The sequence below is a fragment of the Passer domesticus genome, chromosome 20 (assembly GCF_036417665.1).
Source record: "Passer domesticus isolate bPasDom1 chromosome 20, bPasDom1.hap1, whole genome shotgun sequence".
In the NCBI taxonomy this organism is placed as follows: Eukaryota; Metazoa; Chordata; class Aves; order Passeriformes; family Passeridae; genus Passer; species Passer domesticus.
The window spans coordinates 4,303,701-4,317,937 of NC_087493.1; the positions used below are offsets into that span (position 1 = coordinate 4,303,701).

Here is a 14,237-nt window from a genome sequence, read left to right on the forward strand (position 1 = left end):
GGATGCAGGGAGGCCTTGGCTGGCTTCTCAAATATTATTTTAAGATCCTGCCTTCAGATCCTGACAATTCCAGCCCATGTTGACTCCGAGTGAGTGCAGTGCCTCCAGCTCTGGAGCCTGCTTGTGAACCTGCCATGCTTTTTTATGGAAAAAGTGCTGGAAACCCCAGAGCCTGGGATTGCAGTGCTGCAGAGAGCACTCCCTGCCTGCTTGGTAGGTTTGTACCCGGAAAAAAAAGGCCTTGGAACAAAATTTGATTTTTTTTTTTTAATTACACATTTTTCAAACAATCTGCCAACACCCTGCCCAGTGGGTTTAAAGGTGTAAGACATAAAGCTGGCGCTGCCCATTCAGGGCCTGATTTGGATCTCCATTACTCAGTGAAAAGGAGGATATTGAAATTGCTTTGTGCATGAGAAAAGCAAGATCTTCATCTGAGATCCCATTTGTGGAACATCACAAAGGCATGGCCAGCAAAGCTGCTCCCTTGAGCCACATCTTTATCTTGCACAAATAACGGATATTGGGATTTGGGGGGTTTTTTTTCCCTTGTTTTGCTCATGGCTCCATCTTGTGTGGCCTCAAGAGGAGCTTTGTGCTGCAAGAGAGCTCCAGCACAGGTTGGTCCCAGCAGCCAGCCCTGCCCTGGGAACATCCCTTGCAGACCCAGGGATTTCAGCTGACATCCAGGACTGGCACTCCCTAAATGTTTGCACAGCACCTGATCCTGATCAGCATCTCCAAGTGCTGCTTTCATGCAAACAAGTAATAGCATTGCTGTGGAGGAAATTCCCCATTCTAAGCTGTCTTGCAAGTTTTTTAATAAAGGGATCTAAACTTGCAAAATTCATATCCCTGTGGCAGGGCATAATATTTCCTGCACTTAGAAAGTTGCAGGAAGAGTCATCCAAGCTGGGTATGGTTTTCAAGTGACAGGAGGTTATTTTGTCAGATGATTTTCTGACATTACTGCAAGAGTAGATGGAGTCTGTGAATCAAGTGCCTCTCAATTTTATAGTTTTAAACTCCTCTGGGGAGGGGAAAATTTGTAACTCTCAGTTTCCAGTGCCAAAGGTGTAAGCCAGGCGTGGCTTTTAAAGGGAGGTATTGTGTGACTTTGAATAAACCTCCATTTTGTCATTTTCTTTATCTGTGAAAGAGGGATAATATATAAATATTGTCCTTTTGTGAAGCAGAGAGAAGAGTAGTTATCCTGAATTGTCAAACATACATCACTGGCAAAAAGTAAATGAACCATATTCGAGGTTATTAACCAGACCTACACACCAGACAGATGGAGAAAGCACTTATATCCCAAAGAATTACTAAACCTTATTGGCTTTGCTTCTGCTGGTATAGGGGATTATTTTTAGGGGAAAAAAAAAAAAAAGGATATTATCTTGTAGCCTGCATTATCTTTTGGTGAGTCTCACTTTTTTTCTCTTCTGTTAACTCTGAGATTTGAAATGCAGCTTACTTGAGCCATGCCATGGAGTCTCATGTGAAATACTGAGACTTGCAGCCCCCTGTAAACCAGAGTGTCTGGTAGAGCCCTTGTTGGTAATTTCCCCTTCCTCCCTTTTCCAGATCAACCCTTGATTGAAAATCAAAGTTGATTTTACCGCTGGTTTGAAAGTGGCCATGTTCATTTGCATTAATTCTCATGTGCTGTGGGATTTTTAATGCAGGTTCTTTTTCTTAGTGCATGTCAAAATTCTCTTAACTCTTGCTATGCAGTGACTTGAAGAATTCCATTTGGAAAGAGAATGTTTTGAGGAGGTTGTTTATATCCTAAAATACCCAATGTACATTACAGCATGGTATTTTTGGATAGCCTCTTTTTTTTTCTTTTTTTTTCTTTTTCTTTCAGAACAAAAGCACAATTTAAGCTGCTTTTGGCCTGAAAGTAAATGGTGATTTTTTATATTTTGTTTCTGGGCTTTGCTTTGGTTTTGCTCTTTTAACCAGATAAGTGTATCTGCTTTATCTGGTTCTACATGAACACAGTTTTCCACTTTAATTCCTTCAATAATGTCAAAAGTATTGCTGGAATGAGTCTTTGAAGGTGTGTCTGTGCATATTTTGTTATTCAGCCTTTCACCTGGGAATGCCACCTCAGACCTGGCCATTTCCAGCTCTAACTTCCACCCAGAGATCCCTTCTGCCAGGAAAACGGGCAGTTCTTCTCACTTTGCTGTTTTTGTGTGTACGTGTGTGTATGTTCTTCAGAAAGCCAAACTTGGGCCAGCTGGTAACAAAGTCATTACTTCAACAGAAGACAAGAACTCAAGTGTGCCATCCAACAATCTGGACAGGGTGAAGCTGACAGATTTCAACTTCCTCATGGTTCTTGGAAAGGGGAGCTTTGGGAAGGTAGGAATTCTTCAGAATTAATCCACTCACATACCTTTTCTTTTTTTCTTTTTTCTTTTTTTTTTTTTTATTTTTTTTTCCTTGAGGAAGAATGAATAAACAGCTCTCTAAGAAGCAAAATCCAGAGACAAAAGGATGTGCATTTTTGAGGAAGGCTTTCTTAACAGGAGTAGGGTCATTCCCCCTAAGGCTTAGCAGAATCTAGTTCTGATTGGCATATTGAAAAAATAAAAATAAATTCAAAAACTCAGACTGTTAGGCAAGATGGAAACTCGTTGCTGACTTTCAGATCCTCATTTCTTGGCAGTTTCAAGGAAATTAAATCTACTTTTCTGCCCTTAATACCTAGGTCACTCTGCCAGTCCTGGAAGTCACCAACATTGGTAAGGGTGAATATTGGAAAAAAACCAGGGATAGTGTGTATATATATTAGAAATCAAATAGTTGAGAGAACAGACTGCTATTTTCCTGCCTGTTTGAACAAAACTCAGGTGATAAAGTGCCCTTTACTGAAGAAGTCTCCTGGGACTTAACATTTTATCAGCCCTTCAGCAGCGAGCCCACAGTCAACCAGCAGGTCTGGGCACAGGCTGTCTGAACTGTACAAGGATCATGACTGTGGAGTTTTGATCAAATTTGACTGTACAAATTAAAGGAAAAGCTGGCTTGCCATCTCTCTAAATCTTCGGGCATCTGAGTGACCTTCCTTCCCTGGCCTGTGGTTTTGGTTTCTCTGGGTCTGGATTAAAGGCACTTGAGTCAGTAGTTCATGTTCAGATTCAGGTGTTTATTATTTCTTATCAGTAAAACAGTCTCACAACCATGAGTTCTGCTGCCTTTCATTAGAAGGCACAAAATGGCCAACAATCTCTTGTTACAAGGTCTTTTAAGACTAAACTATCCAATTAAGAAAGGACATCTAGATTATATTCCCTCTTAACCCAATAACTGATCCCAAATGCCTGCAATGCAGACTTTTCTGTCCAGCTACAAAACATCACCCAAACAGATGAAGAAGAAGGTAGAAGGTAAAGAGAGCAACCTGCCTCCACCCTAAAACCTCCATCTTGCTTCATATTTATTTCTAGATTCTAAAATCCCAAACTCTTAAGTTTTCCACCCTGTGATATTACACACTTCTAACCAATTACACACCCACAATCCCCGTGCTATCAATCAATTTTGGAAGCCTTCTCCACGGCCTCAGGTCAAATGCAGTGTTCTCTTGTGGGTCTGTGCCTTTAAGCACAGAAAGTTTAAAATTCCAGGATTTTAGGATTCCAACACTGGGGGATTTTCACTCTGCTGTTTCTCTGCCCTGCAGGTGATGCTGGCAGACAGGAAGGGCACAGAGGAGCTGTATGCAATCAAAATCCTGAAAAAAGACGTGGTGATCCAGGATGATGATGTGGAGTGCACCATGGTTGAGAAACGAGTCCTGGCACTGCAAGATAAGCCCCCGTTCCTGACACAGCTCCACTCTTGTTTCCAGACAGTTGTACGTGAGCTCTGTCTTTCTTGCCACCCCGATGTTTCCCAGGCTGCGTGGTCATGGATTTTATCACTCCAGTAACATTTATTCTCATCCAACCCATGTATGGTAGCCTCTGCACGTAGAAAATGGTGAAGAACTCCCACATGTAATTACTCCTTGTATCTTAAATATAAAAAATAAAGATTTTCCTTCATGCAGTCCTTCGAGCAGGCCAGCATGGTGGTTCCTAAATGTAATTATATGTGCTTTGCTAAGTCAGAGCCTCAAGCCCAGATTCCCAAAGGTTCCCAAATATTTTTAAAGCTCTGAGGATAGTACTTGAAAAGTCTTAATGGCTGTTATTATATCCTGGGGTTATTAGTCATGAATCAGTGTTGGTGGATTTAATTTTGTTTTCTGTCACTTCTTGGTGACACTGAGGGGCTCTTTTTACTCCTTTCCTTATAAATATGTGAAGTGGATATTTGCCCATCACATTGCAAAACATCTCCTAGTGACACATTTGAGGTTGAATCTGATGGCCCAGTCACTGTGCCAGCCTCTTGGATGACATGGAATTATGGAGTTACTGAGGCTGGGAGAGTCCTCTCAGATCACCAAGTCCAACCATCAGCCCACATTCCCCATGAAACCATGTCCTCAAGTGCCTCATCCACACCATCTTCCAAATGAAGACCTCCTAGCAGCAATTAGAAATGGCCTCAAAGCAATTTGGAATTTTTTACCATCTTTGATTTTTTTTTTCATTTATTTTTAGAGACAGATTTTTCAGACTGAGCTATATTTGTATAATTCTTGAAACTGTTGGAGACAAATAATCTGTAAAAGCATGGCACTAAAATTGGCAAAACTAGACAGATCTCATCAATCATTTACTCTTGAAGGTTGTACAAAACATTCCACTTCCATTTCCTGATCTATAATTTTTTCCCTAATAATCCTAAAAGCTTTTTAATAACATGCTAGTGACTTTTTTTTTTCCTTTTTGGCTGATCAATGAATATCTAATACTGTCTCTCATGTATTAATGTGCCTCTTTAATACTTTGTCCTAGGACCGGCTGTATTTTGTGATGGAGTATGTCAATGGTGGGGATCTCATGTATCACATCCAGCAAGTAGGAAAATTTAAGGAGCCACAAGCAGTGTGAGTGTTCATGTATTTAAATCATACCATAATCTTGATGTTACAGTCTGGGAGGATTTGGTTTCTTCTTCTTCTCAGGCTCAGGATGAAGTTCAGGCTGGTCTTTGTTTGTTTTTAAGGTCCAAAATCTGAACTTTGTGTTAAAAATGTTGTTTGAACACACAGACCAAAGGTAGCTGTGCATTTATTCAAAAATAAGCACAAACAAAGACAGGAGAGGCTTATTGAAAAGTGACAAGAATTTCAGCAGGGCAGTAGGAAATTAAAGATGTTACTTCATATTCTGATGTTGTTTTTGAAAGCAAATACAAAAAAAAAAGTGAGTAGAACACTTCAGTCTGAATTAGTACTATAGAGAAAGACAGTACAAATAGATTCTGCACTGTTAAATAAATAACAATTTGTACAAGATAAATTCAATGTATAGCTTGTAAGAATTTCTGTGGTATATTTGTGAGGAATTAATAAGGAATTAGGAGTTGCTTATCTACATGATTCTTTTCAGGTAATTGTACATCTGGCACAGCAGTGAGCAACTGAAAATGATCTGTAGCATATTTAAGAGTGAATAGATCCATCAGTACCATTTTAGCCATCCTTGTAATACCTCATCACCACTTGTTAGTGTTTCATAAATCATTTACTAATGAAACTTCAAAATCAAGGGTGACCAACTGCTTTAAGCATTCAGTTAAAATAATTTCTCATCTTGATTTAAGCAATTAGGGCTTGTTTAAACAAGGGGCCTTCTGAATAGAAGTGTTTCTGATGCAGACAAACATTTTAACAACTCGCTGAATCAAACTGAGATGGTGTCAGATCATCCTTGACTCCAGCTAATGCAATTTGCCAACACTTGGCAAAATCTCTGGTGCTTCATGACAGCTTTTGCCTGTGCTGCATCTTCACACGTGTTCACAAACACCTCTGATGGAGTGTTGCAGAGCTCAGTTGCTTCCTCTCCCTTGTGCTGAGCCTAAAAATTAATCTCATCTTTAAATAATCCTCTCACTTGTAATTTGCACAGTTCCAAGGCAACCAGCTTCAAGCAGCCACCAGTATTCCATACCTCTTAACTGCATTCAGCAATTATATTTTATATGGTAATCATTTTAATTAGCTTCATGTAATTAATCCATTAACAGGCTGTATAAAGGAACACTATTTCTGCAAATTGTTTCATGCCATGTGAATTGCAATGTACATTGAGCTGCATCCTGAATTCTTCAATCTGTGATTAGAGATAAGGACCTTTACAGCAGAGTTAGTGCAAAAAAAGCTGTACTCCAGCTGCACCATTTTTTGTGGTCCAGGGAGCCATTTTCTTTTTTTTTTTTAGATTCTGCATTATTTTATCATCAAATACTCAAAATGTATCTGTTAAGGTCCAGCTGAAGTGATATGTCTTTTATGTCACCTGTATATTTACACTATAAATCACATAGTTCATATGCTACTATATTATCATCCTTTACCATGATTCATTCCAATTTATTTTGCCAGAAGAAAATCATGAGGCAGTAAGAAATCTGTTGATTTTTTTTCCCCCCACACAGGTTCTATGCAGCTGAGATCTCAATTGGGTTATTCTTTCTCCATAACAGAGGGATTATTTATAGGTGAGTATGATCTGACATAAGTAATTTCTGATCTATTTTTAAAATCCCCAAATCAGTTTCTTTAACATTTCAGTGTATTTTTAAAACAGAAAGCCATCAGTGCAGAGCTCTTTTTGTTGTGTTGCTGCTGGTGAGGTGGAAACCCAAGCCCTGTTGAACCCGAGTTTTCTGACACCTGTGCTCTGCCCTGCTCAAATAAAACCTCTTGAAAATGGAGAACTCCATGTTTTGTATTTCTGTGTGATGTTTAATAATATTACACATCCAAAAGTCTCAGGTGAGGGGTCAGACACAGCCACCTCTTTGTTCATTGTCCAGCCCACAGCAGCTGTGGCTGCCCCTGGATCCCTGGAATGTCCAAGGCCAGGTTGGACAGGGCTGGGAGCAGCCTGGGACAGTGGAAGTGTCCCTGCCATGGCAGGGGTGGCACTGGATGGGCTTTAAGGTCACATCCAACCCATTCCAGGATTTTAAGGTTATTCTTAGATGTCTGCCCAGCTCCCTGCAGGCTGAGCCAGCCCCACGTGTGCACCCTGAACCTCACCCCCAAAGAGCTGCAAATATTCCTTACCCAGAATAAGCTCACCCCAGCTGAGCCCAAACATTAACCTTAAATTACTGTGATTCTTCTCAGAGATCTGAAATTAGATAATGTGATGTTGGATTCAGAAGGACACATTAAAATTGCTGATTTTGGAATGTGCAAGGAGCACATGTTAGATGGAGTAACAACCAGGACCTTCTGTGGCACTCCAGACTACATTGCACCAGAGGTAAACATTGACCCTTTCAAGAACCTTTTAGTCTCTTAAAGGAAATTGTCCCTCCACATTTTATACCACTGGGTTTGAATGGGTCTAGCTCCAGATTCTCCATGGATTCAACTTCTTCTTCTTTTAACCATTTAACTTCTGCAGGTATATTGGGTATATTTGTGAATTAATGCAAAGTAATCAATAAGACTAGTCACTATTTTAAGAAATACCTAGTTAATTGAAAAACTTTTTATTAGATAAGATTTTGCTCATTCTTGAGAAAAACTTTTAAAAACCAGGCTCACCAACTTCTGATCTTAAATTTGTAGCCTGGAAATATTATTATACTAAACTTTGCCATTTATGAAGTTGTACAAACGTCATGGGTGTTGCTGAGATCAGAAATATTTCAGTGGGAGTAAACAATGCTGCTTTAATCCACTCCTCCATAGGTTCACACAGCTGCCAGCACTCATTTATTTAAAGGATTATTTGGTGTTTTCAGGAAATCACAACCCACTCACTGGTTTTTGGGAAGGGACTTGTGAGGCCTTGACGCTTTTTGCTGACCTCTCTGTAGAAGCACTGTGGTCTCCTCCAGGCCATGCCCTGCAAGTGCTGCACAGCTGCCACGAGTTGCTGCTCCTCACCTCAGGAAAGCTCCTGCCCTTGAAGGCCTCTTCCAAAAGCTGAGAGATCCAGCCTTGAGTGGAGTTGTTGTAATAAATCCGTAATTTGCCTTGAGTTTTCCATGACTTGGCCATACCTGTGCAGCTCTCAAGCCACTGACAATGACATTGAGGCCTGAGCCAACTGCAGTGGGTCTAAAATGCAAATATGATGATGAGAAGCCCAGTTGTGCTTTAAGGCACTGGGATAAATACGAGCTTAGAGTTAAGATTCTGAGCCTGGATATGATTTGTATTTCAGTAGTTGAGGTCTAAAGAATTGAAAACAAGCACATGTGGTGATTTGGATATAATTCAAATGTATGAATATTAAAATCTGGTCTTTGTGCATACTGAGCTTTCAGGAGTCTTGATTTGTTTGGCAGCAGATTTGATGCAAGAGGCTGGATCCTGATCCAAGAGACTCAGTTGTTCACTGGGTACTGAGCAAGAGGCAGCTCTGGCTGGAGCATTTCTGGCTGTAATTGAATGTTTGTTGGAATAGGGGAGATTTATACACACACAAGTAAATTAGTGTCTAAGGTGAATTTTGTCATCTCTGTGAAATTGGAATAAAAAATAGTTTGGTTTTTTTCCCAATTGCTAATTCATGCTTTTCAGAGTGAAATATTGTGTATTATACACCCTTGGTTTTTTCCCATTTGCTGTTGCTTGCAGCAGGGTATCAGAACAACCAGAGCAGTATTTCATTTTCTTCTGTCAAAACATAAATGAAGCCAATATTACAAATTAAAGTGTCCTTTCTGTGGCAATTGTCTTGTGCCACTTAATGCCAAAGAACATTTTGTCAATACCAGAATGCTCAGTATGGCTCAGTGCTGGAGCAAATTCTATTACTTTATTTGGAAATATCATATAAAGAAATAAACCTTTTACCAAAACATCCACTAAGTGAGAGAAAATTAGTCTGTTATCTTACAAACAGATTTGCTTTTATTTTAATTGGCTGATTTTCTTTTGTCTCTGAAGACATTGTTGTGACTGACAGTTTGCTAACTAGTTCGTGGTGAACTTCAAAGGAAGGTTCCTGTTTCACTTGCAGGGGTGTTTCAGCCCATGTTTCCATGGGCTAAAATTTAGAAATTTCTAATAGATTTTAATGAGAATTCATTTGCACTGTCACATTCCCTGCTGGGTGGAGATAAAGGAGCTAAATCTAAATAAACTCTTGAAGGTATCTAGAGTAGAATCCTGTGAGTGGGCTGTACTCCAGCATGGAGAATGAGCTTTTTCAGCAGTATTTGGGGAAGAATGTGGTGACTCCCATGGGGCCTGTGGGAGCCCACGCTGCCTCTGCAGGACCTGCCCACAGATCAGAGAGCACACAGCTGCAAGGACCCTGCAGGGACAGCTCAGCTGGTGTCCCCTGTCCCAGCTCTGTGTGGGAAAGCAGGAGAATGCAGTGCTGCCTTCAGCAAAGTGAACCCCCCAATTTGGTGTGCTGCAAAATAATGTTTTCCCTTTTTCCTGAGTGGGAAAGTTGCCATTTGCTATTACCTGGGTGTATAATGGGCTGGAATTATTGTTCATTTTCTTATGCTGTGCAGTTTGAGGAGTGTGCAGAGGTTAAACTGGTGGGATCCCAGGTCTGACAGCTTCTCTCAGGCAGAAAGTGGTTATCTTGTACAGAGTATTTCCTGATGTGCTGAACTTAAATAGTTATGGTCAGAGTGGTAAAATAGCTGTGAAATCAATTAGTACTTTGTGTTTCCTTGACCAGTCAAGAGAGACAGGAGGAGATGGATGTCAAGAGGATTAGGGGGAAGGGATCCTGCCAGTACAGAACCCCACCATCAGCATCCCTGCAGCAGCCACAGTGCTGATTCTGAATTTCAGAGGAATTCAAATTAGAAACTCCATTTCCCTTCTTTTCCATCTCACAGCCTCAAAACCTTCAGTTCCAGCCTTGAATTTGCCCGGATTGTGGGAGGCAAATAGGTATTACAAAGGTTTAGAAAGTGCATTTGACTGTTTCTTGTGATAGTAATATTTATTTCTTTTAATAACCGAGTTTTAACTTTTCCAGCAGACATCATATATGCTCACAAAAGATTTCCTCTTGCCTCTGGGATATAATCTTTTCATCCCAACTGGCTACTAGCTGCAATGATCTAAACATTCCTACAAATTGCTGATATTAATCTCTGTGTCCTGCTCTTAACTGTGCCTTCCTTGAAGGCAAAATAGAGAAAAAAAAGGAAAAAAGCAACTCCTTCTGCCAATTTTGCTTGACGAGAGAAATTCCTGAGCTCTGAGTGCTCACATCCACAGAACCTGGAAAGGCAGAAGCTCTTAATGCATGGCAATAGATGGGTAAAATGGGACATTTGAAATGCAAAAGGACATGAAAAAGGCAATAATTTAAATTAATGATGGAGAAGAAGGGGAAGAGAATGATCCCATCAGCTTTCCACTGCTGCCTGGTCAGTGAAAATCAGGAATCACAGGTGGAGGAGGGTGCAGTTCTTCATTGCTAGGGACAGGAGCTCCCTCACTGCTCCGGGTCTGCTCTGCACACTGTGGTGAGACAGGGCAGGTTCACATACCCCAACTGCTCTAACAGACACCAAAATTTGCACATACAGACAGAATGGCTTTGGCAGCTGCTGCAAGGCAGGCAGGGGTGGCTTTGAGTGCAGCAGCTGGGAGGTGGCACTCGAATTCTGGGGGATGAGGAGGGAGCTGCTGAAAACGTTTAGAACTTGCTGATTTCGTACCAATGCATGTTTGATGTACATTGAAGGCTCATCTGCTCCCTCCCACATGTAATTCCTCCCTTGAAGTGAGCATTCCTCCCTCTGGTTTGCACTTCCCAGTTGGTGCTGTGAGCTCCCAGTGCGAGGAGTTTATCCATGGGTTCCATGCCAAAGGCTGGTCTGGGTTTCCCTGGAGCCACAGCCCCACCAGGACCCAGCTGCTGATTCAAACTGGGGGTATTTAGGTGGGGTTAAAGGAAGAAAACTCCCCATGTGCAGCAGCAGACAGTGACAGCAGCCCCTTTTCCTACATGGAGATAATTCACTGGAAAAGGTGTTGTCATTGCATTTGCAGAGGGACTCGTGCAGCCTTGGTGGCTCTGTTTGTGTCTCAATGCCCACCAGGTCAGGGAGGAGTGTGCCAGCTCAGAGGGGCACTGCTCTGCTCATCAGATGTGGCATCAAACCCAGAAAAATTGGAGTGATTCTGACCATCCATTGGAGTTTTTTCCATGTTAATTCTGCCTCTGCTGATGATTCTGTTTGATATTCTCTCCCAAAGGCAGATTTCATAGGGGAGGTTGCAGTTCCTGTTGGCAATGTTGTTTAAAGAAGAACCCAGCCTTGACTCACCCCTTGCTGGATAAAAATCAGCATCATTGACTCTGTGCTTTGGTACAGCTTTCACTGTAGGACGTTGCACTGCAGCATTTAAGTGATTTCCTCCCCTCAGTAATCCCATCAAACTCCTTCACACCAGGACAGAAGTGAGCTGTGGGCTCCTGCACAGACCTGGCTGCCAGGTACAGAACCTTGGCAGTGTGGCAGCATTCTCCTTCTCTCTGCTGTGGATCCATTTTTTCTCATTTGCTAATTGAAAGAAGCTGTTCCTCCCCAAACCACATACCTGGACTGCACTTGTTGTACAAAACGTTCTGCCCTTACAAAACAATGACCTGAAAAATATCCCCTTTTTATATAAAATATTCTGTTCCATAAGGCAGGAAGACATTGTCAGAGAAGGACTGAGGATGAAATGTTTTGTCATTTTCTGTGTGTAAAGGCCAGTATTTTTCCTGGATGAAACTTTGAAAGTGCTTGGTGTTTCAAAAGGCAATATTGATTTAATAAATCAAAAGGCAGGAACTTACTGGTGATAGAAATGAAGGGAGAGTAACCAAGTATGTCACTATAAGATGAAATGAATGTCCCAAGTATGTATCTTTGAGCCCATATTACTGCTAAGAGACAACTAATATGGACTGCCTTTCTGTAGGGTCTTCCAGATGAGAATCTTGTTATTATCTCTGCTTGTCTAATACATTCCAAAGCACAATTGATTTTGAAATCCTTTGGTTAGAAACATTGCAGTAATTTTTAAATTATGTGCTGCTGTATCTCAGGCAAGGACATATATCCACACAGAGACCATAATTTTATTTAGTAGCCAGGCAGTCCTGCTTTATTGCACTGGTGACTCACTATTTTCCTGAGCAACTACAGAACTTGGCAGTTCAACTTCTCTTTCAGACTACTAAAAAATTTAGGATGTGTGATGTGTACTTGACTGGGCAATTTATTTCACAAAGAACAGAAACACGAGCAAACAGGAAAATGAAATGCAAGGCCCTCTGGAGTTCTGCCTGATCAGCTCCCTGCTCATTCCAGAGGAGCAGCGATGTTGGAGTCGAAGGCTCTGCTGCTGCCTTCAGTGGGGATGGGCAGGGACTGGGCTGTCCTGCATCCCTTCCCAATTCACAGTATCCCTTCACAGTTGTTTGGAAAGATCTGAGGAGCACCTGCACCTCCAAACTCCCCCACACCATCACCAAATGCAGCTCTTCAATAAATGAACTCTGATCTCTGAGGAGGCCCTGAGTGAAGAGGATGACGCAGGAGGCGACCTGGGTGCTGCTGCCACTTGCAGCCTTTCCCTGTGTCAGAACTCAATTTGTACTGCTCTGTGAGTCAGATGTGATCCCAGAGCGTGCAAAATATTTGACATTTCCATTAGTCTGGGCAGCAGAACCCCCTTTCTTTTTGGTGTAGCTGAGTATCACAATCATGCAGCTTGGGAAAACTTAACTGAGGTTTTTCAAGTTTTGCTCTTTTCCTAAGTTTTTATTCCTTTTACAGCAGAACAAAAATATAAATATTGAAAAGAAAGGTTTAATTATTGATAGTCCATAAGTTAAGTGAGCCTCATGATTTCAGACTTTGACACAAACACTTGGGATAATGGTTTTGCCTTGTCTCCTGCATTGTGCTGCCATACTTCCTCCTTTGCCCTCAAATGCACAAGTCTGAGCTGTATTTTCCAAGATATCAGGGTACCCAAGGGCGTGGGTTGGTTTAGCCTAACACTTGCAAAACAATCTAACTCCCACTGAAACCCGTGATTAGCTGGAGTGAGGATTACAGGATTGTCTTTCTGGCATTTTTCAAGGAAATCTGTCCTTCTCTGCATGTCACAGATGTACCTAATGCTGGGGTTAGTTAACACAAGGATTTTTCCTTTCATTTTTTTGGTGGGTTTTTTTTTTGTGTTTATTTTGTGATTATTTTATTTTTCTGATTATTTTATTGTGATTATTTTGCAGATTATTGCTTACCAGCCCTATGGGAAGTCTGTGGATTGGTGGGCATATGGTGTGCTGCTCTATGAGATGTTGGCTGGGCAGGTAAGATTCCCCCTCCTGTGCTCTCTGTGGCCTCCTCCTGCCCTCCAAGGCTGCTCTGTTTCAAGGCTCCCTGAAGGCTGAGACCATTACAGGATAGGATTGAAGCCTTTCATTCTGCTGTTATCTCCTTGTACTCTTGACTGACTCAACTGAGAATGTATTTAGGCTTTAAGCTCTTTATGTTGCACCCACATAATCAAGCTCTGCCTTTGAATACAGCTCCTTTGTACTGCAATAATGTTATAAATAGCCATCTTCAGAATTGAAAGGGAGACACTTGAGCAGGAAAATGCATGTCAAGTGGAAGAAATACCATTTAGGAGTTTGAAACCACAGGGAAGCATAATAAGAGTGTGTATAAGCTCTGCATTGCAGTTAAGTCCCAAGAATACAGTTTTTGTACTGTATGTCCTGGGGGTAAAATATGGGTCTCAGCACTTGGAAATGTGCTCAGTTACAGACCCCTCATTCTGCACAGTTAATGAGAGGCTGCTCTGAGTCACTCGGGTGGGGAAGCAGCACTGTGCTGCAAGAAATGGCAGAAAAGCACCAACTTGAAGGAGTTCTCTTAGTCTTCAGTGGAAAAAGATTCCTGCAGTTGGCTTTCAGGGAGTGTTTAGGTACAGGCAGGCATTTCCTAAGCTTAAAACATACATCTGCAACAAATGCCTTTGAGAGTTCCTCTGCAAAATTCCAGTGGACATTTAAAAAGTTTTAGTGTGTAGCAACTGCAGCTGTTAACATTTGCAGGCTGAGTTGCAAATATTGGCCCTCTGAATGCTT

At 41.4% G+C, this 14,237-nt stretch overlaps 1 protein-coding gene across 2 annotated transcripts in view; it reads left to right on the forward strand.

The window, feature by feature from the left end:
* PRKCA (protein kinase C alpha) overlaps positions 1-14,237 on the forward strand; it is a 146,175-nt gene that overhangs the window by 117,600 nt on the left and 14,338 nt on the right. For both annotated transcript variants that reach the window (XM_064395256.1, XM_064395255.1), the window contains 6 exons: positions 2,230-2,373; positions 3,698-3,871; positions 4,923-5,014; positions 6,571-6,633; positions 7,268-7,406; positions 13,374-13,454. In XM_064395256.1, coding sequence (XP_064251326.1) covers positions 2,230-2,373; positions 3,698-3,871; positions 4,923-5,014; positions 6,571-6,633; positions 7,268-7,406; positions 13,374-13,454 — 693 coding nt within the window. The remainder of the gene's footprint in view (positions 1-2,229; positions 2,374-3,697; positions 3,872-4,922; positions 5,015-6,570; positions 6,634-7,267; positions 7,407-13,373; positions 13,455-14,237) is intronic.